This window comes from Heteronotia binoei, chromosome 6 (assembly GCF_032191835.1).
Source record: "Heteronotia binoei isolate CCM8104 ecotype False Entrance Well chromosome 6, APGP_CSIRO_Hbin_v1, whole genome shotgun sequence".
Classification (NCBI taxonomy): Eukaryota; Metazoa; Chordata; class Lepidosauria; order Squamata; family Gekkonidae; genus Heteronotia; species Heteronotia binoei.
In genome coordinates, this window is record NC_083228.1 from 15,447,304 (window position 1) to 15,474,906 (window position 27,603).

Consider the following 27,603-nt stretch of genomic DNA (forward strand, 5'->3'; position numbering starts at 1 on the left):
AGAGGGACTTTTACGGGAGAAGGCAAATACTTGTTCATGAGACTGATGTTTAAATGTTAGATTTAACATTGGACGGGGGCCTGGCTCAGTGGCAAAGCATGCAGAAGGTCCCAGGTTCAATTGCCGGCATCTCCAATTGAAAGGACTAGGTAGAAGGTGATGTGAAAGACCTCTGCCTGGAACCCTGGAGAAGCAGTTGCTAATCAGAGTAGACTGAATAGGGATTGAGGCCATTTAGATTGGAGAAAGAACGCTTGAGGAGTGGCATGATAGAGGTTTACAAAATTATGCATGGGTTTGCAAGGTTATGCACGGGATAGAGAAGGCAGAGAAAGAAGTACTTTTCTCCCTTGCAATGCAAGAACTTGTGGGCATGCAATGGAATTAATGGACAGATAAAAAGAAGCACTTCTACACCCAAAGAGTAATTAACATAGGGTTGCCAAGTCCAATTCAAGAAATATCTGGGGACTTTGGGGGTGGAGCCAGGAGACATTGGGGCAGAGCCAGGAACAAGGTGTGACAAGCATAATTGAACTCCAGGGAGTTCTGGCCATCACATTTAAAGGGACAGCACACCTTTTTAAATGTCTTCCTTCCATAGGAAATAATAAAGGATAGGGGCACCTTCTTTTGAGGCTCATAGAATTGGACCCCATGGTTCAATCGTTTTGAAACTTGGGGGGGGGGTACTTTGGGGAGAGGCACTAGATACTAAACTGAAAATTTGGTGCCTCTACATCAAAAACAGCTCCCCCAGAGCCCCCAACACCTTCCAGATCAATTCCCCATTATACCCGATGAGAATCGATCTCCACATAGGGAGTAATGTAAGTGCTCAGCAGACGTTTCCCTCCCCCCACCCCCCCCCCGTTTCTGGCTACGCTGAGCGAGGGATTGGCCTGTCTACTCACGAGCTGCCGCCAACTTCTTCAAAGTAACACAGACACACATCCCAAGAGGAAGCCTTTCCAAGCGAAGACTGAAGCCTCCGGATGGGGAAAAGTCACATGATTCTCTGGGGGCAGGGCTTCCCCCCACCAGCCAACTGACTGGAGGCGGGGAAAGAGCCTGGAAAAGCGGAAGAAGCCCCGCTGGGACCTGGGGATTGGCAAGCCTAAATTAACATGTGGAATTAGCTGCTGCAAGAAGTGGTGGTAGCTATAAGCATAGAGAGCTTCAAGAGGGAACTGGCTAGACATATGTGTCAAGCCCCTACTCTTTGCTTAGCCATGGCTGGCCAATTGTCAGACTAATGCTCTGACCCTTCTCCATTATTTACAACCTAGAGAACACGTAGGCATTACCATCTGGCTGAAGAATGTTTATGATACTGGAAAAGGCCTGCTGTGTTTCAAGGATGTACTCCCTAAATTCACAGGCTTGCTTATCTGTTAGCACTATAGCGTGAGAATGCTTTTGTAGTAAGAAAGATAGCCACTGCCTTAACCTCTGAACTTTAGGTTCAAATGAAGCACCTTTTTTAACCGTTTGTGAAACCCTATATAGTAAGCATGTAACCTCTTGTATCTCAGTATTTCCATGGACCATGTTCCATGTAGCACCTTTGAATTCCTGAATAAACCAGTCTATTTAAAACCAAACAAAGGACTTCATTATTGGGAATCTCGGGGCTTGACATTATGGAGCAGAGGTCCACAAGAGGCTTTTAGCCACAAGGTGTAGATGGAACACTCTGTCTGGGGCAGTGATGCTCTGTATTCTTGGTGCTTTGGGGGGGGGGCAATAGTGGGAGGGCTTCTGGAGTTCTGGTCCCACTGGTGGACCTCCTGATGGCACATGGGTTTTGGCTTCTGTGTGACCTGGAGTGTCCCGCTCCATACAAAACTCAGCAGCTGCTACTTTGACTTGACAATACTGATCTTGATGGACCATGGGTCTCATTCAGTAGAAGGCAACATCATATGTACATATATGTCAATCCAGTTGGGCCAGATTCTTTTCAAAGCAGGACCCAACAGTTCCATCAGTGCACAGTGCAGTCCTAATATGAGACTGAAGAAGTTTAATGGAGACCATGTGGGCAGTCATGTTGGTCTGAAGCAATGAAGCCATATTGGATCAGGCCAATGGCCCATCCAGTCCAACACTCTGTGTCACACAGTGGCCAAAAAAGCCAAGTGCCATCAGGAGATCCACCAGTGGGGCCAGGACACTAGAAGCCCTCCCACTGTGCCCCCACAAGCACCAAGAATACTGAGCATCACTGCCCTAGACAGAGAGTTCCAACGATAAGCTGAGGCTAACAGACACTGATGGACCTCTGCTCCATATGTTTATCCAGTCCTCTCTTGAAGCTGGCTATGCTTGTAGCCGCCACCACTTCCTGTGGCAGTGTACTCCATGTGTTAATCACCCTTTGGGTGAAGAAGTGCTTCTTTTTTTCAGTTCTAACCCGACTGCTCAGCAATTTCATCAATGTCCATGAGTTCTCATATTGTGAGAAAGGGAGAAAAATACTTCTTTCTCTACCTTCTCTGTACTATGCATAATCTTGTAAACTTCTATCATGTCACTCCTCAGTCAATGTTTCTCCAAGCTAAAGAGCCCCAAGCATTTTGACCTTTCTTCATAGGTTCCATTCCAACCCTTTAATCATTCCAGTTGCCCTTTTCTGGACTTTTTCCAATGCTATAATATCTTTTTTGAGGTGCTGTGACCAGAATTGTACACAGTATTCCAAATGAGGCCGCACCCTCAATTTATACAGGGGCATTATGATACTGGCTGATTTGTTTTCAATTCCCTTCCTAATAATTCCCAGCATGGCATTGGCCTTTTTTATTGCAGTCGCACACTGTCTCAACATTTTCAGTGAGTGAAAATGACCCCATGGCCCCAAGATCTCTCTCTTGGTCAATCTCCTCCAGTTCACACCCCCATCAACTTGTATTTATAGTTAGGATTTTTTACCCCAATGTGCATATAAAATAAAGTCTTGAATCCTTGAATCCTCAAACTTTATTTTAATGGAGAGCAGATCTACAAGGCATCAGCAGCAACATATTGCTCATGCCAATCGTGGACAAAAAAAAAAGCAACTATCGCAAGATAAATGGGGAGGGGGGAAACCCAAAATATGAGTGTTAAGCACACACATACTCAGGATCATGCTTTTACACTCTACCCATTGCAGTACAATCCATATTATTATCGGTATGCCCTTTTGCTAAGAAAACAATCTAACAATTGCAAACACAAAAAGGAAGTAAATCGGATCCCGCACAGCGCCTTTGCATAAAATGCAAACAGTGGCTTCTCTTCCTACACATGACATGCTCTAAGAAGTCTGATGAATGAGTGTAGAGTTATAGAGTATGGAAAGAATGTATAGATAGCAGTGACGGTAAACAACTCATTTGAGTAGAAAATTTGAATTCAAGTATAGGAGGGTTTTTTGCATGTTCCCATAGCAGGACTATGAAGATTGTTTCTCCCTACTTACAGTTTTGCAGCTGGATCAAATGGCATTTTACCAGGGGTCGTATTGTAGAAAAATAGGTGGTGGAGCTTATTAGCATAACTCATTAGCATATGTCTCCCCACCACCAGCAGCCAAAAGCAACCCGATGCAAGAAAGGAGAGCCCCGGACTAGCGAGACCTGCTTGGGCTGGCTAGAGATCCAGCAGGCCTCACTCACCTGGGGCTCTCCTTGGCCACTCCCCCCCTCCACAGTCAAAAGGCCAGCAAGCCATCTGCCACTCAAAATCACATAAGAAGTGGAGAAAGGCTGGTGAGGGCTTCTCCAGGGGTTAATGAGGGCTGCTGGGGGTGTGGCAAAGCTCCTGGTGGCTGGTTGGCTGCCCATTCTCCTAATCCAGGGATTGTTGTGCAGCTGCACCTACTACTCAATGGACAAGGTAGGTAGGTGGGGAGGAAGAGGGGGAACCATTAGAAAGGTTCAGGAGCTGTGCTCCTGTGAGCTCCTGTGGAATTCAAGGCCTGCATTTTACCCTTTGACATTAACAAAGGCTGCTAATACTAGGGGTTCAAGGCTTCTTGTCAGATCCTGCTGATCATACCTGCTAGTGGGAAATAGAGTAATTTTTGCCAACTTTCCTCTCCTACAGCAGAACTTGGACTTTGTTTGCTGTTCCTGGGGGACCCTGGCCCTCCAAAGAAGCATTTGGGGGGACACTGGGGGAAATTCTTCCATCAGAGGAGATTTTTAGGAGGAACCAAGCCCATAGCTGGTATTTGAAGACCGTCATGCATAGCCATAAGCCCAGTTGCTCTGGTATACATTGCGGGGGGGGGGGGCAGTTTGACAATTACAACAAGCGACCATTTTTCATGCATAGTTTGCTCGTTCCCCAGGTCAGTGAAGAATCTAGATTTTACGGTTTATAAATTTGAACATTATGGGAAAGAGTTCATCAAGAAGCAGAAGATGAGCCCCGATGCCTACATCCAAGTAGCACTGCAGCTGGCATTTTACAGGTATGCAAAAACCCACACCAGCCTGCGTCTGTCATTTAAAACACGCAATTAAATAGTAATGTATACGACTGGGGAGCCACAGGTACTAGACAATAGGGTTGCCAAGTCCAATTTAAGAAATATCTGGGGACTTTGGGGGTGGAGCCAGGAGACTATGGGGGTGGAGTCAGGAGACATTAGGGGTGGAGCCAAGATCAAGGCTGTGACAAGCATAATTGAACTCCGAAGGGAGTTCTGGCCATCACATTTAAAGGGACGGCACCCCTTTTCAATGCCTTCCTTCCATAGGAAATAATGAAGGATAGGGGCACCTTCTTTTGGGACTCATAGAATTGGACCCCCTGGTCCAATCGTTTTGAAACTTGGGGGATATTTTGGGGAGAGGCACTAGATGCTTTACTGTAAATTTGGTGCCTCTAACTCAAAAGATAGCCCCCCCAGAGCCCCAGATACTCGCGGATCAATTCTCCATTTTTTTTCTATGGGAATAAATCTCCATAGGGAATAAGAGTTCCCAGCAGACATTTCCCTCCCCTCCCCCCGCTTTCTGACGACCCTGAAGCGGGGGGAGGGCCTCCAAACCAGGGGATCCCCTGCCCCCACCTGGGGATTGGCAACCCTACTAGACAACAAAGAGCAAAATGGCCAGGTTCCCTTTGTTTTCATGCAAGGATCCCATCCCTGCGCTCCCCTTTGGGAAATCTTTTGATTGTCACTGGGTGCTCAGCAAGAGCCAAGTCAAACAAACGTCACTCTTCCTGCATAGCCAGTATGAAATAAAATAGTTAATATTACCCATCGTTTCTCGGTGCTTCACAGAAGACATAGGAGGGGAGAGTATGGTTTTTGGCCCATTTCATGCTGAGTATCCAAGAGTGGTAAAGATGCAGTACTGCAGTTGGAGCCCTCTGCTCATGACCTGAGTTCAATCCCAGTGGAAGCTGGTTCAGGTAGCCAGCTCCAGGTTGACTCAGCCTTCCATCCTTCCGAGGTCGGTAAAATGAGTACCCAGCTTGCTGGGGGGGAAGCGTAGATGACGGGGGAAGGCAATGGCAAACCACCCTGTAAAAAGTCTGCTGTGAAAACATTGTGAAAGCAACGTCACCCCAGAGTCAGAAACAACTGGTGTTTGCACAGGGGACTCCCTTTACCTTTTTTATCCAAAAAGACTGAAGAAACACACATTCCCTCAATGAGAAAGCCTTGCAGTTCACCCTTTCTGGGAGATCAGTGAGAATTGTGGATTGGGTGCCCTGATAGAACAACAGCTCAGTTGAGACCTCCCCCCGCAGTGCTTGTGAGAGCTATCATAGATATATCCTTCCTGAGCTAAGGCACAAATCTATGAGCTGGAGGCTAAAAATCTGTGAGCTAGCTCACGCTAACTCAGCTTAGAGGGAACACTGAAGGGGACCTCAAGGAATGAAAATACTTGTTGCTTTTGAATTTACTCCTTGAAGAAGGGCTTTGTTCTTGAAACGTTGGGAGGCTCCGGAAGCCGCGTTGGATGAAATAAACACACAGTTGGATGAAAAGAGATACACAGGTTGCCGCTTCAGAGACAGAACCTCTCCCAGATGAACTTTTATACAGCCTTGGCTGGGACTCTACTGCAGGGGTGGCCAACGGTAGCTCTCCAGATGTTTTTTTGCCTACAACTCCCATCAGCCCCAGCCAGCATGGCCAATGGCTGGAGCTGATGGGAGTTGTAGGCAAAAACATCTGGAGAGCTACGGTTGGCCACCCCTGCTCTACTGTATATTATTAGAGGTTTCTGGGTAGGATTCAGCACATGCTCCTGCAGGGGTGTCAAACTTGCAGATCAGGGGCCGAATCAGGCCTTCAGAAAGTTCCTATCAAGCCCCTGAGCAACTGGCTGTCATCTGCTTCCTCTCTCTTGCTTCCTTCTGCGTCACAGCTTGCTTTGCAAGGCTTGCTCAACTGCTCATGAGCTACAGAGCAAAACCTCTGTTTTCTCCATTGGCTGAGGCTCTTCCCTTGGAGAGGAAGGGGGGAGGCATAGCTTGCTTTGCCAGGCTCTCTCAGTTGCACAGCAGAGCTACTGAGCCAAGCCTCTCTTCCTTCTATTGGCTGAGGCTCCTCCCCTCCCAGTCCCCTGGGAAAGAAAGGAAAAAGCCAGCACTTTCTTTGCCCAGTTCCTTGGATCCCATGGGAGAAATACAAAGAAACCATTAAGACCAATGAGTGCTAACGTTTTGAACTTGCTTTAAGTTTAAAAAAATATATATGCGTGTGTTTGTCTGTGTTCTTTATAAAATTTATATCTCTGCTACCTAATCTTAAATAGGTACAAACATGGCCTGGCCCGACATGGCTAGACCCAACCCGACATGGCCCAGCCCAACAACATCTCATTTATGTCATAACTGGCCCTGATAACAAACAAGCTCGACTCCCCTGTGCTACTGTATTGAGATTGTATGATTCATGTTTTCTGTCTCTTGCAAATATTATTTAACAGGGCTTTTTTTGTAGCAGGAACTCCTTTGCATATTAGGCTACACCCCCCCCCCCCGATGTAGCCAATCCTCCAAGAGCTTACAGGGCTCTTCTTACAGGACCTACTGAAAGCTCTTGGAGGATTGGCTACATCAGGGGGGTGTAGCCTAATATGCAAAGGAGTTCTTGCTACCAAAAAGGCCCTGTTATTTAATATAGAAACTGTTTAGCTTCTTTCAGAACACAGCATCTCTTTGTTTTTTCCACTCTTTTCCATGTTCTCCTTGTTTTCGCCCCTTTTTCAATGGGCATAGAGCAGTGGATGGATCTAAAACGATTGTTTAATTTTTCCAACGCATACTTCAACCTCTCGCACAATGCGCTCCTTTGCCCCTCCACAAAGCTCACAAACGGCCGCTCCGTCATGTCTTCATTTAGTCCGAGAGTAGTAATTTTTTGTTGTTGTTGGTATAAATAACCCTAATTTCCATCCTGCAAACCAAAGAATTCATCATGCCGTGATTTTATTATGTCGCACAAATGAAACATGCCTCGCACTTAACAGCGAACACCGGTTTTACTAGCCTTGTTGTCAGATATAACGGATTTCTTCGCTAAGGCAGCCGAACAGAAATGAATTCAATCTCGCGCACATCGATCCTGGATTCCTGCTATTAAAAAGGAGCCGCCCAGTCTCTGCTTTTGAAGGAACCCTATTAGCATAAAAATGAAATATTGTACCAACTGAAAACTGCGGCTGTGAAACAGAAACTGGGTGAAGCTAGAGGGGTTTTTAACCATTACGATCCCTTCTTTCCACCCAATAATATTTTTAAACAGGGCTTTTTTTTGCAGCGGGAACTCCTTTACATATTAGGCCACACCCCTCTCATGTAGCCAATCCTCCAAGAGCTTACAATAGGCCGTGTACTAAGAGCCCTGTAAGCTCTTGGAGGATTGGCTACATGAGAGGGGTGTGGCCTAATATGCAAAGGAGCTCCTGCTACAAAAAAAAGCCTTGTTTTTAAACTGCTCATATCTCACCCCAAACACAGATTGTACGGCAGACTCGTCCCGACCTACGAAAGTGCGTCCATACGCCGGTTTGAAGAAGGCAGAGTAGACAACATCCGATCAGCCACTCCGGAAGCCTTGACTTTTGCACAAGGGATGACTGATCAATCATCGTCTCTACAGGTACTCCTCACTAGAGTTGCCAACACCAGGCTGAGAAATTCCTGGAGATTTGGGAGTGCTGGGTGGGATTCGGGGAGAGACATCAGTGCAATATAATGCCCTAGAGCAGGGGTCACCAATGATAGCTCTCCAGATGTTTTTTTGCCTACAACTCCCATCAGCCCCAGCCATTGGCCATGCTGGCTGGAGCTGATGGGAGTTGTAGGCAAAAAACATCTGGAGAGCTACCATTGGCCACCTCTGCCCTAGAGTCCAGAGCATTCACAGTTTCCAGCTCTGTTCTAGAGCAGGGATTCCCAACCACTGGGCTGTGGACCGGTACCGGTCCAGGGCCTATTAGCAACCAGGCTGCAGAGTGAGGCAGAAGCACCACCCTGCTCCTTTCAACCACCCAGGTCCCCGGTGGACAAAAGAGGCAGCGCAGCCTCACTCCGAAGCACTACCGCTTTCACTTGCCTGGGTAGGCATGGCAGTGACCTTCGCCTACCCCTTATTTAAAGACCCCCATGGAGGGCAGGGATGGGGTGTGGGGGCAGCCTGGGGCAGCAAATACCCCAGCACCCCCACCCCCACTGGTCCATGGAAAAATTGTCTTCCACAAAACCAGTCCCTGGTACCAAAAAGGTTGTGGGTCCCTGTTCTAGAATATGCACCAAATGACAACACCAACCAGAAGCCACCAATGAAATAACATCCAAGACAGAGCCAGAGTGGTGTAGTGCAGGGGTGGCCAATGGTAGCTCTCCAGAAGTTTTTTTTGCCTACAACTCCCATCAGCCCCAGCCATTGGCCATGCTGGCTGGGCTAATGGGAGTTGTAGGCAAAAACATCTGGAGAGCTACCGTTGGCCACCCCTGGTGTAGTGATTAAGAGCGGAGGGCTAGAGAGTCCCCACTCCTTCACATGAAGCCAGCTGGGTGGCCTTGAGTCAGTCAGTGTTCTCTCAGAGCTCCCTCAGCTCTTGGGGAGAGGAATGGAAAGTGATGGTAAGCCACTGTGAGACTCCTCAGGGCAGAGAAAAATGGGGTATAAAAACCTACTCTTCGTCTTATAATATCCTGGAATGGAGGAGAGAAGTTACATATATATATGCAGGGCTTTTTTTGAGCACATAGGAATGCAGTTCCGGCTGACTTGGTGTCAGGGGTGTGTGGCCCAATATGCAAATGAGTTCCTGCTGGGCTTTTTCTACCCCAAAGCCCTGTGTGAAACAATGGTGATGTCAGGAGGTGTGCCTTAATATGCAAATGAGTTCTTGTTGGGCTTTTTCTACCCCCCCCAAAAGCCCCGTGTGAAACAATGGTGTCAGGGGGTGTGGCCTAATCTGCAAATGAGTTCCTGCTGGACTTTTTCTACAAAAAAGTCCTGTATATATGTATGTGTTTGTGTGTATGCATGTGTGTGTGTGTACACACACACACGGGGGGAGGGGCTTTTTTGAGCAGGAACACACAGGAAGGCGGTTACAACTGGCTTGGTGTCAGGGGGTGTGGCCTAATATGTAAATGAGTTCCTGCTGGGCTTTTCCCGCAAAAAAAGCCCAATGTGAAACAATGGTGATGTCAGGGGTGTGGCCTAATATGTAAATAACTTCCCATAAAAATTTTTGCAAGCTGCTTGGGGAACTTTATAGTCAAAACACAGGATACAAAACCAAGAAATAAATGTGTTCTTGGAAGTTAGTGCTGAAGAATTAGGGTGTGTAATAGCTTAGAGTCGATTCAAAAAGGAGACGTCAACATATGCGTTGATCCAGGGCTCTCAAATGCCTGCTGGTTGGGTATTTTATTTTATTTCTCTGATTTATATCCTGCCCTCCCCGCAAGCAGGCTCAGACTGCCATGTTGATCAGCTCCTCCATCTGGCCTTCATCTAAGTATACAAATGTAAGGGGCACCATGTCAGATCAAGCTAGAGATCCATCTAGCCCACCACAGTTTTGTGCTCTGGGCAACCAGTTCCCATGGAGGGCCAACAGGCAGAAGACAAAGCCCTCTCTGATGTTGCCTACTCACATGAGTTGAACGGACAAGATGGAGGAAAGCCAGGGTGGAATTCTAGCAGGAGCTCCTTTGCATATTAGGCCACACCTGCCTGATGTAGCCAATCCTCCAAGAGCTTACAAAAAAGAGCTTTGTAAGCTCTTGGAGGATTGGCTACATCAGGGGTGTGTGGCCTAATATGCAAAGGAGCTCCCGCTAGAATTCCACCCCTGGAGGAAAGGCATCACACAATGGCTACCAACTGCCATAGTGATAAAGTTGCCAACTCCACTTTGGGAAATTCCTGGAAACTTGGGGGTGAGGAGGACAGGGTTTGTGAAGGGGGTGGGGAGAGGCCTCAGATATAATGCCATAGAGTCCAAACCTCCACAGCAACCATTTTCTCTGAGGGACAGATCTCTGTTGTCTGGAGATGAGCTGTAATTCTCAGAGATCTCCAGGCCTCACCCGAAGGTTGGGAGCCCCATAACCAGCTGTTGTTAGGGGCAGAGTCCATTCTGAAAACAGGAATGAGGAAATCAAGCAAGTTGTGTCCCTGTCATTTTGGAACAAAGCTTTTTAATTCCTCTTCACATTTGATTGTAGAATTATTTATCATAAAAGAGTAAGTTTAGAAGGCATCTTGGAAAAGAGATTCTTCCAAGAGGTATCTTGGGCTTTGGAGGGACTGTTTTTTTAGGCAGAGGCGCCAAACTTTCAGCATAGCATCTGGCAATTCTTCTAAAAAAAAACGCCCAAGTTTCAAAAAGATTGGACCAAGGGGTCCAATTCTATGAGCCCCCAAAGAAGGTGCCCCTATCCTACATTATTTCCAAAGGAAGGAAGGCTTTTAAAAGGTGTGTGGTCCCTTTAAATGTGATGCCCAGAGTTCAGTTGTGCTTGTTGTCACCAATACTCCCTCCAAGCTGTGGAGTTCTGTGAGCAAAAATTCAACTTTGTGAGCTACTGGCATTAAAGTTGTGAGCAAGAGATCCGGATGCTGCATAACTTAGTTTGCTCTGAGACCATTTTTCCTGAGTTGACAAAAATGTGTGAGCCAGGGGCTAAAAAACTGAGCTAGCTCACACTAACTCCACTAAGAAAGAACATTGCATGTCACACCCTTGTTTCTTGCTCCACCCCCAAACTCTCCTGGCTCCACCCCCAATGTCCTCAGATATTTCCTCAGTCAGACCTTGCAACCCTACTTCCAGACCTGCTTTTCTATTTAAAAGTCTGCCTGGGTCTCCTTTATATGTAATGAGTCCTTTGCGGGGGTCGTTTTGTAGAAAAACAGGTGGTAGAGCTCATTAGCATATGCCATCCCTCACGAGCCAAAAGCAACCCGACACAAGAAAGGAGAGCTCTGGGCTAGCGAGCCTCCTTGGGCTGGCTAAAGATCCAGCCAGCCCAAGCAGGCCTCGCTCACCTGGGGCTCTCCTTGGCCACCCCCACTCCACAGTCAAAAGGCCAGCAAGCCATCTGCCACCAAAATCACAGAAGAAGTGGAGAAAGGGTGATGTGGGCTTCTCCAGGGGTTACTGAGGGCTGCTGGGGGCGTGGCAAAGCCCCTGGTGGCTGGCTGGCTGCCCGCTCTCCTCATCCAGGGATTGTTATGCAGCTGCACCTGCTAGTCAATGGACAAGGTAGGTGGGGAGGAGGAGGGGGAACCCTCCGAAAGGTTCAGGAGCTGCGCTCCCGTGAGCTCCTGAGGAATTCAAGGGCTGGTCCTTTGCCCTCTCCCATCCAACAGTTCATTACTGCTTACTTTATGAATGACCTCGGCAACCAGTGCCGAAGCTGATTCTGTAATACACACATAGCCTAATTTTTCTGCAGTACTGTACTGTGTCTCCTTACGATGTTTAATCTCATTAAATGATTTTTAAAAAAATTAAAGTCAATTACAGTTCCTGTTTTCTACTTCCTGAAGACAGAGGATAATTTTTTCAGGTACTGCAAAATGATATAGATTGCAAGAGGTACTGTTCCCCTCCCCACGGTATACTCGCATCTTCTGTATTATCGCCTCCATCTAGGAATGCAAAATGAGCCCTGTGACTTCAGTAATCTGGTTATGCATAGGAGACTGCAGCCAAAATTTGACACTGTTCCATTAATAGCATCTCCCCCTGCCCCCCCCCCCAAATGATTGTTTCTTCTTCGTCAACAGGACCCTGAGAAAATGCGGCGATTGAAGGATGCCATAACCGCTCAGACAAATTATACTATTTTGGTAAGCAAACTGTTTACCCTGTCTTGATAAGAACAAGTTATCGTGCAAGTAAAACCCACAGAGGGATATTCTTAAAATGAAATCACTTCCTACACCAGTTTGGTGTAGTGCTTAAGTGGGAGAACAGGGTTTGATTCCCCCACTCTTCCACTTGCACCTATTGGAATGGCCTTGGTCAGCCATAGCTCTCGCAGGAGTTGTCCTTGAAAGGGCAGCTTCTGGGAGAGCTCTCTCAGCCCCACCTACCAGGGTGTCTGTTGTGGACGGGAAGGTAGAGAAGAAGATATTGGATTTATATCCCGCCCTCCACTCCGAAGTTAGTCTCAAAGCGGCTCACAATCTCCTTTACCTTCCTCCCCCACAACAAACACCCTGTGAGGTGGGTGGGGCTGAGAGGACTCTCACAACAGCTGCCCTTTCAAGGACAACTCCTATGAAAGCTAAGGCTGACCCAAGGCCATTCCAGCAGGTGCAAGTGGAGGAGTGGGGAATCAAACCCGGTTCTCCCAGATAAGAGTCCGCACACTTAACCGCAGTTGTCTCTTCAGTGTAAATCAGGGATGTCAAACTCATTCGCTGGGCCACCTGTGTCATAAAATGTAATGCCAGATCAGGGAGATATAAACTTTATAATGGACACAGACAAACACATACGCTCAGCCTAATCCACCTCACTGCCTTGCTGAGGCTCAGCCAACAGAAGGAAGAGAGGCTTGGCTCAGTAGCTCTGCTGTGCAATTGAGAGAGCCTGGCAAATCAAGCTCTCCTTCTCCCACTTCCTCCCCAAGGGAGGAGCTTTGCTCTGTAGCTCCTGTGCGATTGAGCAAGCCTGAAAAAGCAAGCGGTGCTGCAGAAGGAAACAAAAGGAGGAGAAGGAAGCAGACAACAGTGAGTTGCTTGCAGGCCTGATAGGAGCCCTCTGGGGGCCTGATTTGGCCCCTGGGCCGCATGTTTGACACCCCTGGTGCAAATGCTGTCCTCTGAATTCTCAAACACCACAACTGCGCAATCCTAAGCAGAGACAAACCTTTCTCGAATCTATTTATTTCAGCAGGCTTTGAAAGGTGTTAAACTTGGTTTAAGATCGCACTGGAATCTAAAGTCTAGCAAGCCATAATAGAAGACTGCATCTTCGTTTTGAGGAGCAAACTCTTGAATTGTAGAGAAATGTTTGAAGTTTGGATTTCAAAATACAGATTCATTGGGGGGGGGGGGCGTGTTTTGTTTTTTTGGAAAGGTAGCGTGTTCAATTAATTGCCCACCAATTTCTGTGCCTTTGAGTCAGGGGAGGACGCAGACAAATAAATAAAGACACAAATCATTTAGAGTCCATCCTGAAGTAGACACAGGAATTTAATTTGAAAATGCCGCATAAATCTCCTGTCAGTTTGGATCATTTATAATTTCTTCATGGTCTTCATTTAAAAAAAATAAAATAAAGCAGCACACTTAACATCCATGTAGCTTTTCTGTCCAATGTGAAGGATGGAAAGACGATAGCCTGCAACCAAATTTGGGCTTCTTTTGAACTGACCCCTGTAGCGAAGTCATTTTATTGTGAGCAGGAACGCACGGGAATTCCGGTCCAGCTGCTTTGGCATCGGGGGTGTGGCCTAATATGCAAAGGTTCCTGCTGGGCTTTTTCTACAAAAAAGCCCTGTACAGAACAATAGTGCCACCAAGGGGTGTGGCCTAATATCCAAATGAGTTCCTGCTGGGATTTTTCTCTACAAAAAGCTCTGTTAAGGGGTCTGATATAGCGAGGTTTCCACTAATGCAAGAAGGAGAGGAGCAAACTCACCCACATTCCCTTTTCCCCATTGGGGGGGGGGGGTCGCATTTTATTTATGAGGGTCCTCTGACTCTCAGCATATACATACATACACACACACACACACACACATATATATATATACACTGTGACTAATAGCCACAGATGCACCCCTGCTCCATATTTTTATCCAATCCCCTCTTAAAGCTGGCTATAAAATTTACAATTATAATTTTTAAAAATGATAAAATACAATTGAGACATTTTATGGTGCTGTTTAGCTTTAATATAGGCCGGATCTTACTTTCCTCCGACGGTGATCCTATAGTGATTGTAATTTCTCAGCAGTGTAGGATGGCAGTCCTTTCCCAGTTAGGTGCTGAGGGCCGAAGAATTGCAGATTTATACCCCGCCCTTCTCTCTGAATCAGAGACTCAGAGCGGCTTACAATCTCCTATATCTTCTCCCCCCACAATAGACACCCTGTGAGGTGGGTGGGGCTGAGAGGGCTCTCACAGCAGCTGCCTTTTCAAGGACAACCTCTGCCAGAGCTATGGCTGACCCAAGGTCATTCCAGCAAGTGCAAGTAAAGGAGTGGGGAATCAAACCCGGTTCTCCCAGATAAGAGTCCGCACACTTAACCGCCAGTTTGGTGTAGTGGTTAAGTGTGCGGACTCTTATCTGGGAGAACCGGGTTTGATTCCCCACTCCTCCACTTGCAACTGCTAGCACGGCCTTGGGTCAGCCATAGCTCTGGCAGAGGTTGTCCTTGAAAGGGCAGCTGCTCTGAGAGCCCTCTCCAGCCCCACCCACCTCACAGGGTGTCTGTTGTGGGGAGGAAGGTAAAGGAGATTGTGAGCCGCTCTGAGACTCTTTGGAGTGGAGGGCGGGGTATAAATCCAATATCTTCAATCTTCAATATCTATCTACACCAAAGTGGCTCTTAGTACCCCTTCCAGTGATGTTAGGGGTGTGTGGCATATGTATATGAGTTCTGCAAATGAGCTCCAGCATCTTTTTTTCTATGAAATGACCGCTGGTTTTAAGTCTCTCTTGAAAGCATCACAGTGGGCCATGCCAGTTTTCCCCCCAGTTAGTTGGCAACCCTAAAAAACATAGGTTTGGACTAAATGGGAAATATTGTAATTTCATCCGAATGCTAAGCAATGTAAGGTTATTTAATTCCAGCCCCCTTTATTAGGGAAACAGACTTGTTTTGTGAAACTTGTAGCTTTAAAATTTAATTTGGTATCTACCCCTCCCCCAGCGATGAGCTGAGTGTCTCTTTACTTCGTTAGCCCGTCTCGGCCTCTGTCTTCAAACGTGACATTGATCTATGTTGGGGTAATGTCATTTCTGAGAGCCTTATAAATCATGTCAGATAGCAAAAATATTTCCGTTGATCCTTGAGTCCGTTCTTCTTGGGCGGGGTGGAGGGGAGAGCTGTGATGGCCGTCCAAGGTTCCGCCATCCTTGCGCACAAATTGTTGAGCGTGTGCAACCAACCAGACATGCTCGCATCACTCTCCAGGGCAAATGTGTTGCCCCAGGAGCCACGAAAGGTTCCTCACTCCTTACCCATAGCATCTTTCATCGACTTAGATTATTGTTATGTGCTTCCCCACTTCTGCAAGTGGCCAGAGATGGGGCTGAGATAGCTACACGTCCATACACTTTTGGAACACAGGATTCTAGAAAGTCATGTATGTATTTATAACATTCTCTTTAAAAACAGAATGCAGAGTCATTCCTAAAAAGTAAAGGTAGAGGTAGTCCCCTGTGCAAGCACTGAGTCGTTACCAACTCATGGAGTGACGTCACATCATGGAATTTCTTGGCAGGCTTTTTACGGGGTGGTTTGCCATTGCCCTCCCCAATCATCTACACTTTACCGCCAGCAAGCTGGGTACTCATTTGACCGACCTCGAAAGGACGGAAGGCTGAGTCAACCTTGAGCCAGCTACTTCAACCCAGCTTCCCCCGGCATCAAACTCAGGTCATGAGCAAAGCTTAGTACTACTGCAGCTTACCACTCTGCGCCACGGGGCAGCAATTCTATCTCCCCAGATCAGAGCCCAAGGGGGAGATACTGCACCCCTCGGATCTTCAGCCACTTCACAACAATGAATTCTGCTTTGTCTCTTCCCACATCTTGAGCCCTATCAGGCCATTCCCCGCAGACGGAAGGAGGATCAATTTCTCCAGCCTCACCAAGATACTTAATAGAGCTATCAGCTATCACTCAAGATAGCACCCACTCTGAGGAACATTACTGTCCTTTCTTCATCCTCCCCAACTCCCACCAGGTGGGCCACCGTAGGCCAAACCCATTCACAGCAATGACGGATCAAACTCACAGTATCAACAAACTCAAGATGTCAATGATAGCACAGTCCTGTTCTTCTTTCCTATTTATTGTAGCCAATCATATTTATTGAAGTAGCCAATACTCCTGGAGCTTACAGTAGGCCCTTTACTAAGAGGCCTATCAGCTGGAGAATTGGCTGCATCAGTTTGGTGTAGTGGTTAAGTGCGTGGCCTCTTATCGGGGAGAACCGGGTTTGATTCCCCACTCCTCCACTTGCACCTGCTGGAATGGCCTTGGGTTAGCCAGAGCTCTGGCAGAGGTTGTCCTTGAAAGGGCAGCTTCTAGGAGAGCTCTCTTAGCCCCACCCACCTCACAGGGTGTCTGTTGTGGGGGGAGAAGATATAGGAGATTGTAAGCCGCTCTGAGTCTCTGATTCAGAGAGAAGGGTGGGGTATAAATCTGCAATTCTTCTTCTTCTTCAGGGGTATGTGGCCTAATATGCAAAGGAGTTCCTGCTACAATTTTTAAAAAGCCCTGGGAGCATCCCAGGCAGCCATAGCTGCAGTGAAGAAAACACACACACACACACTTACTCACAACCCTTGTTTTGATTCTCGAAGTTGCTGCTGGAGACAAATACATACTTGGGCAGTTCCAGTGACTCATTTCCTGGCACACCACCCAATTTAACAGAAATCACCTCCAAGACCATCTGGATCAATAATTCATGTAGTAGTGATCCTGTAATATTCCAGACATCAACGGAGGACTGAGAACCGAAGAGGAGTCTCCTAGTGCTTTCAACCAACAGATTTACTGAAGCGTAAGCTTTCGGTCAGCAAGAGCTCACTCCGTTGTGTGCATGAAACGGCTGGCCAGTCAGCAAACATATCTCAATGACCGACCATCCATTTCGTGGGTTGGACGGAGCGGGTTCCAAGTCACAAAACGCGTGTGCTTCAATAAATCTGCTAGGTCGTTTTTGCACTCACCTCCAGCCGGCGCGACCCCCCTCTTCACCGCGCAGGATCTGCGCGGATTTCGCACTAAATGCCGCGGAGCAGCCTTTTGTGCCGGAAACTCCCGGCACAAAAGCCGCTCAAACGTAAATCGCCAAAAAGCAGTTTGGCGTTTGTGCGGCTTTTGCGACGGGAGTTTCCGGCGCAAAAGGCTGCTCCCCGGCATTTAGTGCGAAATCCGTGCAGATCCTGCGCGGTGAAGAGGGGGTCGCGCCGGCTGGAGGTGAGTGTGAAAACGACCCTAGTCTTCCTCAGTGCCACAAGAGTCCTTTTGGGGGGTTTGCTACTGCACCCTGACACAGTTACCTCATGGGAGTCTTTGTGGCCAGTGCCGGCATTAGGGGTTCTGCTGCTTCAGGCAGCCCCCTGCACCGCATCCCGCCCCCCACAAACTCTGTCGGGAAAATGAGCACGCACGTGACGCGATGACATCACTAAAAGTGTCATCATCACACAGGACAGGTGAGGGAGCCGCGAGCGGCGCACAGGAGTGCTGCCACACTGCTGCTTTCCCCTACGAGCAGTATAAGGCTCTTCAGAGGCTTCCTTGCAAGCTTCTGCAGAGCACACTGTTTTAGCACTGTGTCACGTTCTCAGGGCGCAGGCAGGTGGGAGTCCAAGGTCAAAGTCCAGGGAGTCAAGTCACCGAAGCCAAATCGCAAACTGGAATCAGAAGTCAGTGTCCAAAAGCCAAAGGATCAGGGTGCCAAGGAATTCAAGCAGGTCAGGATCTGAAATCAAGAAGGAGCGTGGATATTAGCCAGAGAATCGACTTGTTGCTTCCACGAGGTTACCAGTTCCTGGGTGGGAGTTATATGGCAGCCTCAATCAGCCTGCTCCCTGGGTGGCAGCAACTTTGCTGAGAGATCTGAAGCATCAGCGTGCCTCATGTCTTCGCTCTGAGAGTTCTTCCCGGAGCCTGCTTCGCACTCTTGCAATGAGAGGGGGAGAGTGTGATTGATTGTCAACAGCCGATGCTGGTGCCTGGAACGTGAGGAGAGTGATTGATGGACCAGCTGCTGGTTGTTCAGCTGAGGAGCTGGTAGGCAACTCTTCCAGGTCTGTTAACCCTTCCAGCTCCCCCTTGTCAGGGCCCATGACACACTGCCCGGCTGCTTTCGGGTTGAAAACAGCCAAGCAGTGCCTTCCCTTTGCACTGATGAGTGCAATGGGAAGGCACCACTCGGCTGCTTTCAATATGAAAACAGCCGGGCAGTACTCTGTGTAGTGCTCCTCCAATCCTGCCTTCAAGGCAGGCTCGGAGGAGTGCTCTGCAGGGGCAAGGGGGAGTAAGGGGGCGGTGGTGCTCTAGGCAGCTGCCTACCCCACCTACTGCCACACACCAGCCCTGTACGTGGTGAGATCCTCAACCCTGGAATCCACAAAACTCCCATAAACAGGCCAGGCTGTTGGGCAGAGTTCCGGAGCTGCCACAGAAAATTCATAGCAGAAGTAAATTAAAGCCAATGGAGAGCGGGTGTAGTGGTTAAGAGCAGCGAACTCTAATCTGGAGAACCGGATTTGATTCCCCACTCCTCCGTTTGCCCCTGCTGGAATGGCCTTGGGTCAGCCATAGCTCTGGCAGAGGTTGTCCTTGAAAGGGCGGCTGCTGTGAGAGCCCTCTCCAGCCCCACCCACCTCACAGGGTGTCTGTTGTGGGGGAGGAAGGGAAAGGAGATTGTAGGCCACTGAGCCTCTGTCCTTGAAAGGGCAGCTGCTGTGAGAGCCCTCTCAGCCCCACCCACCTCACAGGGTGTCTGTTGTGGGGGAGGAAGGGAAAGGAGATTGTGAGCCGCTTTAAGGTACAGAAAAGTGGAGTATAAAATCGTTCTTCTACTTCTTCCACATGAAGCCTGTTGCTGGGTTACCTTGGGCTGGTCACTGTTCTCTCAGAACTCTCTCAGCCTGCCACAGCTGCCACACCAAAAGGTGCCTGGGGTGGGGAGGGGACAGGAAGGTGATTGGAGACTTGTTAAGGTAAAGAAAAGTGGGGTATAAAATCCTACTCTTCTTTTTCTTCCTCTTCCTTCTCCTCCTCCCCATGAAACCTGCTGGTTGACCTCAGGCCAGACACTGTTCTCTCAGAACTCTCAGCCCCCCCTACCTCACAAGGTTCCTGTTGTGAAGAGGGGACGGTCATGGGAATGTGATTGCAAGCCACTTTTAGAGCCCTTAGGGTAGAGAAAAGTGGGGTATGAAAACCTACTCTTCTTCCTTTCAATCAGCATTTGAAAAGTATAACTTGCAGAATCCACAGTACATCTGCTGCGTTGGATTTACATTTCTTTTCTGTACTCATGAAAAAGAACCGCAGGATATGCTGTTTTTTATCAGAAAGCATGAAATTGTCTAGTGGTAGCAACATGCCTGGGATAGAGAAGGTAGAGAAAGAGGTACTTTTCTCCCTTTCTCACAATGCGAGAACTCGTGGGCATTCAATGAAATCGCTGAGCAGTCGGGTTAAAACTGATAAAAGGAAATACTTCTTCACCCAAAGGGTGATTAACATGTGGAATTCACTGCCATAGGAGGCGAGGGCTGCTACAGGCATAGACAGCTTCAAGAGGGGATTGGATAAACCTATGGAGAGGAGGTCCATCAGTGGCTATTAGCCACAGCATATTGTTGGAACTCTGTCCGGGGCAGGTATTCTTGGGACTTGGGAGGACCACAGTGGCAAGGTTTCTAGCCCCACTTGTGGACCTCCAGATGGCACTTGGTTTTTTTGGCCACTGCGTGACAGAGAGCGTTGGACTGGGTGGGCCATTGTCCTGATCCAACATGGCTTCTCTTATGTGACACAGAGTGTCGGACTGGATGGGCCATTGGCCTGATCCAACATGGCTTCTCTTATGTTCTTATGTGACGCAGAGTGTTGGACTGGATGGGCCATTGGCCTGATCCAACATGGCTTCTCTTATGTAACACAGAGTGTTGGACTGGATGGGCTATTGGCCTGATCCAACATGGCTTCTCTTATGTTCTTATGTGACAGAGTGTTGGATTGGATGGGCCATTGGCCTGATCCAACATGGCTTCTCTTATGTTCTTATGTGACACAGAGTGTTGGACTGGATGGGCCATTGGCCTGATCCAACATGGCTTCTCTTATGTTCTTATGTGATAGAGTGTTGGATTGGATGGGCCATTGGCCTGATCCAACATGGCTTCTCTTACGTTCTTACGTGACACAGAGTGTTGGACTGGCTGGGCCATTGGCCTCATCCAACATGGCTTCTCTTATGTTCTTATGTGACACAGAGTGTCGGACTAGATGGGCCATTGGCCTGATCCAACATGGCTTCTCTTATGTTCTTATGTGACACAGAGTGTCGGACTAGATGGGCCATTGGCCTGATCCAACATGGCTTCTCTTATGTTCTTATTGATGGGCCATTGGCCTGATCCAACATGGCTTCTCTTACGTTCTTAACATCTGTGGGATGTAGCAGCAGTTTTATACAAATCCAGTGATGACACCCCCCCCCTATTTCTGTCCCATTGTCCAGGCTATTACAGGAATGGCCATAGACAATCACTTGCTGGGGCTGAGGGAGATGGCTCGCGAACACTTCAAGGAGCTGCCAGACCTATTTACTGATGAAACGTATCTGACAAGCAATCGATTTATCCTCTCTACCAGCCAGGTGAGTGAAATTCATATTGGGATTTGTCATAAAGAAAGGACTCCCATTATTCTCACCCTGACAGGAGTTATGAACCAGTGACAGGCCCCTGATGTATCTTCTGGGGGCTGAGTAACCCAAACAGGCTCTCCAAAACGCGTTGGATGCTCAAGCAAATTAATCTTGGCTTTGAAAGGTGAAGAGGGATGAAGTCCGAGGGATGGACAACAAGGACGTGGGGCTGAATCTGACCCCCACGCCCGTTTTGGTTTGGTTCAGGCCTCAGATTCAGCAGGAGCTCACAGGAGCACAGCTCCTGAACTTTTCTGAGGGTTCCCCCTCTTCCCCCCCCCCACCTACCTTGTCCATTGAATAGTAGGTGCACCTGCATAACAATCCCTGGCTTAGGAGAGCGGGCAGCCAGCCAGCCACCAGGGGCTTTGCCACACCCCCATCAGCCATCATTAACCCCTAGAGAAGGCCGTGCCACCCTTTCTCCACTTCATTTGTAATTTTGGGCGGCAGGTGGCTTGCTGGCCTTTGGACTGGGGGGGGGGCAGCCCAGGAGAGCCCCAGGCAAGTGAGGCCTGCTTGGGCTGGCTGAATCTCTCGCCAGCCCAAGCAGGCCTCACTCACCTGGGATTCTCCTTTCTTGTACTGGGTCGCTTTTGGCTGGGGGGGGGGGACAGCATATGCTAATGAGTTATGCTAATTAGCTCCACCACCTATTGTTCTACAAAACAACCCCTGATCAGGTCCATAGGAGCACCATCCTATTCTATCCAAGATGGAAACGATAGAGATACAGGGTTTGGAAACAAGTTTTCTTCATGAACCTTAAGAGAGAAACGTCTCATTCCTTGAAGTTACACCCAGGGCTTTTTTTTTTGTAGCAGGTGCTCCTTTGCATATTAGGCCACACACCCCTGATGTAGCCAATCCTCCAAGAGCTTACAGAGCTCTTAATACAGGGCCTACTGTAAGCTCCAGGAAGATTTGGTGCGGCCTAACACGCAAAGGAGTTCCTGCTACAAAAAAAAAAAGCCCCGCTTACAACTTTTGTGGGCTTTGTAGGGAACACCTTACCAAACACTTGTGATCAACAATTGTCTGGCTCTTCCTGTGAAAATATGCAAAGGAGATCCTGCTAGAATTCCACCCCTGCAGATAGTGCATGACGGATGCAGGATGACGAATGATCCAGATCTTTAGTCTCTACTATCAGCATCAAGCGCGCCAGTTTAATTTATAAATTCTCCCGATCGCATAAACATCAACATACGAGAGTCTGTTTTTCTATAATCCGTAACTAGTTTAAAGAAATGTCATGTTAGAGTCATAGAGTTGGAAGGGACCCCCAGGGTCATATAGTCCAACCCCTTGCACAATGCAGGAAATTCGCAAATACCTCCCCCACACACACACACAGTGACCCTTCTCCATGCTGAGAAGATGGCAAAAAAAAAACCCCTCCAGGATCCCTGGCCAAAGAAGATGAAGAAGAAGATATTGGATTTATATCTCACCCTCTCTTCCGAATCTCAGAGTCTCAGAGCGGCTCACAATCTCCTTTACCTTCCTCCCCCACAACAGACACTCTGTGAGGTGGGTGGGGCTGGAGAGGGCTCTCACAGCAGCTGCCCTTTCAAGGACAAGCTCTGCCAGAGCTATGGCTGACCCAAGGCCATGCCAGCAGGTGCAAGTGGAGGAGTGGGGAATCAAACCCTGTTCTCCCTGATGAGAGTCCATACACTTAACCACTACACCAAACTGGCTCTCAAAGGAATTCCTGCTAAATATGCAAAGGAATTCCTGCTTAAAAAGCCCTAATATTGATGGAGGAAAGATCCATCTATCAGTGGCTACTAGCCTTGGTGACTACAGAGAACCTTCACGTTCAGAAGTGGTAATCCTCTGAATCCCAGAGCCAGGTAGCAACGTCAGGGGGAAGGTCTTGGCCTCTAGGCCCTGTTGTTGGCTTTCTAGAGGAGGAGGAAGAGAAGATTGGATTTATACCCCACCCTTCACTACCCGAAGGAGTCTCAGAGCAGCTTACAATCTCCTTTCCCTTCCCCTCCCTACGACAGAGATCCTATAAGGCAGGTGGGGCTGAGAGAGCTCGGACAGAAACTGCTGTTGAACAGAACAGCTCTGAGAGAGTTATGACAGACCCAAAGTCACTCCCAACAGTTGCATGTAGAGTCTCAGAGCGGCTCACAATCTCCTTTGTCTTCTTCCCCCACAACAGACACCCTGTGAGGTAGGTGGGGCCGAGAGAGCTCTCCCAGAAGCTGCCCTTTCAAGAACAACCTCTGCCAGAGCTATGGCTGACCCAAGGCCATTCCAGCAGCTGCAAGTGGAGGAGTGGGGAATCAAACCTGGTTCTCCCAGATAAGAGTCCCCACACTTAACCACTACCCCCAACTGGCTGGGAGAAAAATCGCTTTCTGACCCCAGAGTGGTGATTGGCATTTCCTTGGGCGTGTTCTTTCTAATCGGTTTACTGAAGCTGTACATCAAATATCTGTGAGAGAATCTTGCAGAGAAAAAATAGGCTGGGGCAGAGGGCTGGAAAGATAAAACCCCATAAGTAATTTGATCTTGCCGTGATGTATTGGGGCGGGGGCTTTCAGACATGACCGAGTGCAACCAGAATGCCACTGCATCAATTCTCCAAGAAACCATCCGTGGGCAAAAAAAGAGTGAATCTCAATAGCTTTACAGCCTCCGGCTGTTGCGCTGCAAATTTATTTGACAATTCTGTGACTCTATCAGTGGGACTAATGGCTTGTCCCTGGGCCGTTAACAAAGCCAAGTGCCATTTCAGGAAGTCCCTGCCGCAACAAAGGCCAGAACGCACAGATTTCTTAACAAATAACATCTTAGGTTTAGGAAGGAGTGTTTTCATTCTGTCACCCTATTGCATTTTTCTTTAAATAAGGTTTTAACTGAAAAAAAGGACTTCACTGACATGTAATGGATCCCATCAGAAAATCCCGCTCCCTAGACTGCCTCCTGACAATAAATCTTTGAAATTTATGTCAGCCTTGCCAATAAGCTAAGTGACCGCTCAGTAACCGTTCAATATTAAATCTGCTCAAATACAAGAACGGGTAAGCGATCAGTACAGTTCAAGTAAAAAGAAAGAACAAATAGTGTCCATTTAAAGGGTGCAGTATTCCTAGCATTCATAACCTAGATAATTTTCACCGGCTAACATTAAAGTACATGGCCTTTTAAATCCCATCTATTTAGAAATTATCCATTAGCCAATTAGACAATCAGCACATGTAAGTTTCTTAGGGTTCCCAAGTTCTCTTCATCTTCACATTTGTATGTGCGACACGCACACAAGCGACGAAATGATGTCACTTCCATAAAATGGTGGTGCCCGTGCAGGGCCACTCTAGGCATTTCTGGGAAAACTCTATGGTTTTCCCGGACGCTCTAGCCATTTGGGGGGTTAAAACTCTATGGTAATTATTGTACCATAGAGTTTTCCTGGAAACTCCTAGAGTGGCCCCACACGGGCACCACTTCTGGGTGATGTCATCGTGCCAATGACACAGGGGGAGGTTCTCCTCACTGGCCCAATGTGGGCTGACAGGTTGAGAACCTCCCAGGAGGGAGATTCCCCGCCCAGACCGGGGGCTTGGCAGCCCCAAAGTTTCTCCAGATCCCTCTGGATTGGTGAGGCAAGACCTGAGATATCTGAAGTGATGCCATTCTTAACCATCACTAGGTCAGGGGTCCCCAACAGTCTGGGGCACCTTTGGAATTCTGACACCATGTGTTGGGCACAGACACAAAATGGCTGCCACAAAATGGTTGCTGCAGGAGTTGGAGCCGTCCACAAAATGGCTGTCATAGTTCACTTTTGCTTACCTCCTGAACATGTTTGTGCTGTAGTGGCAGCTGCTGCTTAAACAACCTTTGATTGGCACAGCCAATCAAATCTCTCAATGTCCAGTCAGCAGCTATGCTGTTCAAAATCCCCACTTGGCCCCACCTCCTTTCTAAAAACTCTTGGCAGGCACCAAGGAGGGCCTCCATATTGGAAGTCCCTGTGACAGGATCTCTCATCTGACCTGCCTTCATTAATATAACCATGTTCCTTTCTTCCTGAGATCAGGTCCCAACTACCATGGAGATGTTCTGCTGTTATGGGCCTGTGATTCCCAATGGTTACGGCGCATGCTACAATCCACAGCCGGAGCATATATTATTCTGCATTTCAAGCTTTAAAGACTGTAAAGAGACATCCTCCAACAAATTTGCAAAAACGGTGGGAGAAAGTCTGATGGACATGAGAGAGCTCTGCCTCAGATGCAACACGACGAAGACGAGTACCCCAACGAAACAAGGAACAACTCCGGTGCCCCCACATGGTCGGAAGTCCTAACTACACATGCGCCATTCTTTCGCCATCTTTTCGTTCCTCCAGTTTGCAGATGTTTCTGAAGGTGGGATGGTTTTACGGTGCCAAAGCGAGTGAGAATCGAGAACCTTTTGATGGGGTAGGGGAAAGCAGGACCGGATCTACATGTTTTTTGAGGGGGGGGCAAAATTAAAAAATGGCACCCCCTTATGGGCTCATTCTGCCTTATAAGCCCATAGAATAGAATGGACTCCATACCCAATTTGGTGTCCCCCCTCCAGTGGCGCCTGGGGCAAACACCCCCCTCTGCCTCCCCCTAGATCCGGCCCTGGGGGAAAGAGATCCAATTCATCTTAGGCTATGATTTCCCCCAGTGTTTATCAAGAGGATACCTCTAAAGCTGAAGTTTCAGTTCTGCACAAAATTCATTTATGCCAATGATTGCTCAGCGTCTAAAGTAGCACCCCTCCACAACTCGGAATGTTTACTTCTAAATATCCAACTAACAACATTATTTTATTGAAGGTTGTGGCTAAAGTATACGACACCAAGGCATGTAACAGGCGGGGCTTTTTTTGAGCAGGAACCCACAGGAACACAGTTCTAGTTGACTGGGAGTCAGGGGCGTGGCCTAATATGCAAATGAGTTCCTGCTGGGGTTTTCTTTCAAAAAAGCCCTGTGTGAAACAGTGGTGACATCATGGGGTGTGGCCTAATATGCAAATGAGTTTCTGTTGGGCTTTTTCTGCAAAAAATGCCCTGATGGCAACTATTTTACTTGAATAAGCTTCAACAGCTGCTAGGATTGCCAAGCTCCCACTGGGGGTGGGGGAATCCCCACCCTGGAGGGTCCCGACCCACTGGCAGGGAGCACGCCTCCAGGGGGATCCCCACCCCCAAAGAGCCCCGTCGGCATGCACCATCCCCGGCATGATGATGTCACCCGGAAGTGACATCATCACACTGGGGACATCGTGCCAGGGACTCTCTAGGACTCACACTAAAACTCTATGCTACCATAAAGGTTTGCCACGAATCCTAGAGCATTTCCGGTGTGACACTCTAGGAACTGTGGTAAAACTCTATGGTACCATAGAGTTTTATCACGAGTCCTAGAGTATCCCTGGCACGACATCCTCAGCACAATGATGTAACTTCCGGGTGACATCATTGTGCCACATGCACAAGTTCCCTGCCGCAGTGGTGGAGGGACTTGGCAACCCTAACAGCTGCCAAGATTTTTTTTTTTTAATTAAAACCTTGGCATGGTTGTGCCCTAAGAATCTTTCTGGATCTTCTAGGGTTGTCAGACCTGGGTTGGGGAAAACCTAGAGATTTTGGGGGTGGATCCCAGAGAGGACAGGATTTGGAGACGGGAGGGACCTCAGTAAGGTATAGCACCACAGAATCCACCCTCCAAAGCAGCCATTTTCTCCAGGAGTCTGTGTCTGGAGACCAACAGTAAAAATGGGAGGTCCCCAGGCTCCACCTGGAGATTGGCAACCCTATAATGGATCACCTCATATTAACCAGCAGAGACCAGAAAATCTACTTTAAAAAACTAAGTACCTCAGATGGTATAGAAATATATTTTTATATATTTTTTTCACTGTGAATCTTAACTAGAAAATTTGAGGGGAGGGCTTTAATTGTTTTAAGGGAAAGAGATGTCAAGGAAAGGAAAGGTCCCCTGTGCAAGCACCAGTCGTTTCCGACTCTGGGGTGACGTTGCTTTCACAATGTTTCACGCCAGACTTTTTACGGGGTGGTTTGCCATTGCCTTCCCCAGTCATCTACGCTTTCCCTCCAGCAAGCTGGGGACTCCTTTTACTGACCTTGGAAGGATGGAAGGCTGAGTTAACCTTGAGTTGGCTACTTGAAAACCCAGCTTCCATCGGGGATCAAACTCACGTCATGAGCAGAGCTTAGGACTGCAGTACTGCAACTTTAACACTCTGCGCCACGGGGCACTGTTAATTCAGCTACGATCCAACGGATGCTTGTGCGACAAGTGGTGTGTATAAACGGCTCATTTGGCAAATGTAGAAGTTTCAGGGGGATGTCTGCATTCCCTTTTCCGTCCCAGGTATATGCCACGGGCAAATCCGTAGCTGTTTACGAAGCGGCCTTTGACACATCACAAAAAACTCTCGTTCAGGAGCAA

The 27,603-nt window shown here is 48.1% G+C and overlaps 1 protein-coding gene across 1 annotated transcript in view; it reads left to right on the forward strand.

Annotated features, from left to right (window-relative positions):
- The window catches only part of CHAT (choline O-acetyltransferase), a 63,990-nt gene extending 38,493 nt beyond the window's left edge, over positions 1–25,497 (forward strand). Inside the window, 5 exon segments of the mRNA XM_060241050.1 lie at positions 4,345–4,462; positions 7,978–8,119; positions 12,275–12,337; positions 20,945–21,082; positions 25,194–25,497. Coding sequence (XP_060097033.1) covers positions 4,345–4,462; positions 7,978–8,119; positions 12,275–12,337; positions 20,945–21,082; positions 25,194–25,463 — 731 coding nt within the window. The 3' untranslated portion in view covers positions 25,464–25,497.
- The last annotated feature ends 2,106 nt before the right edge of the window (positions 25,498–27,603 follow it).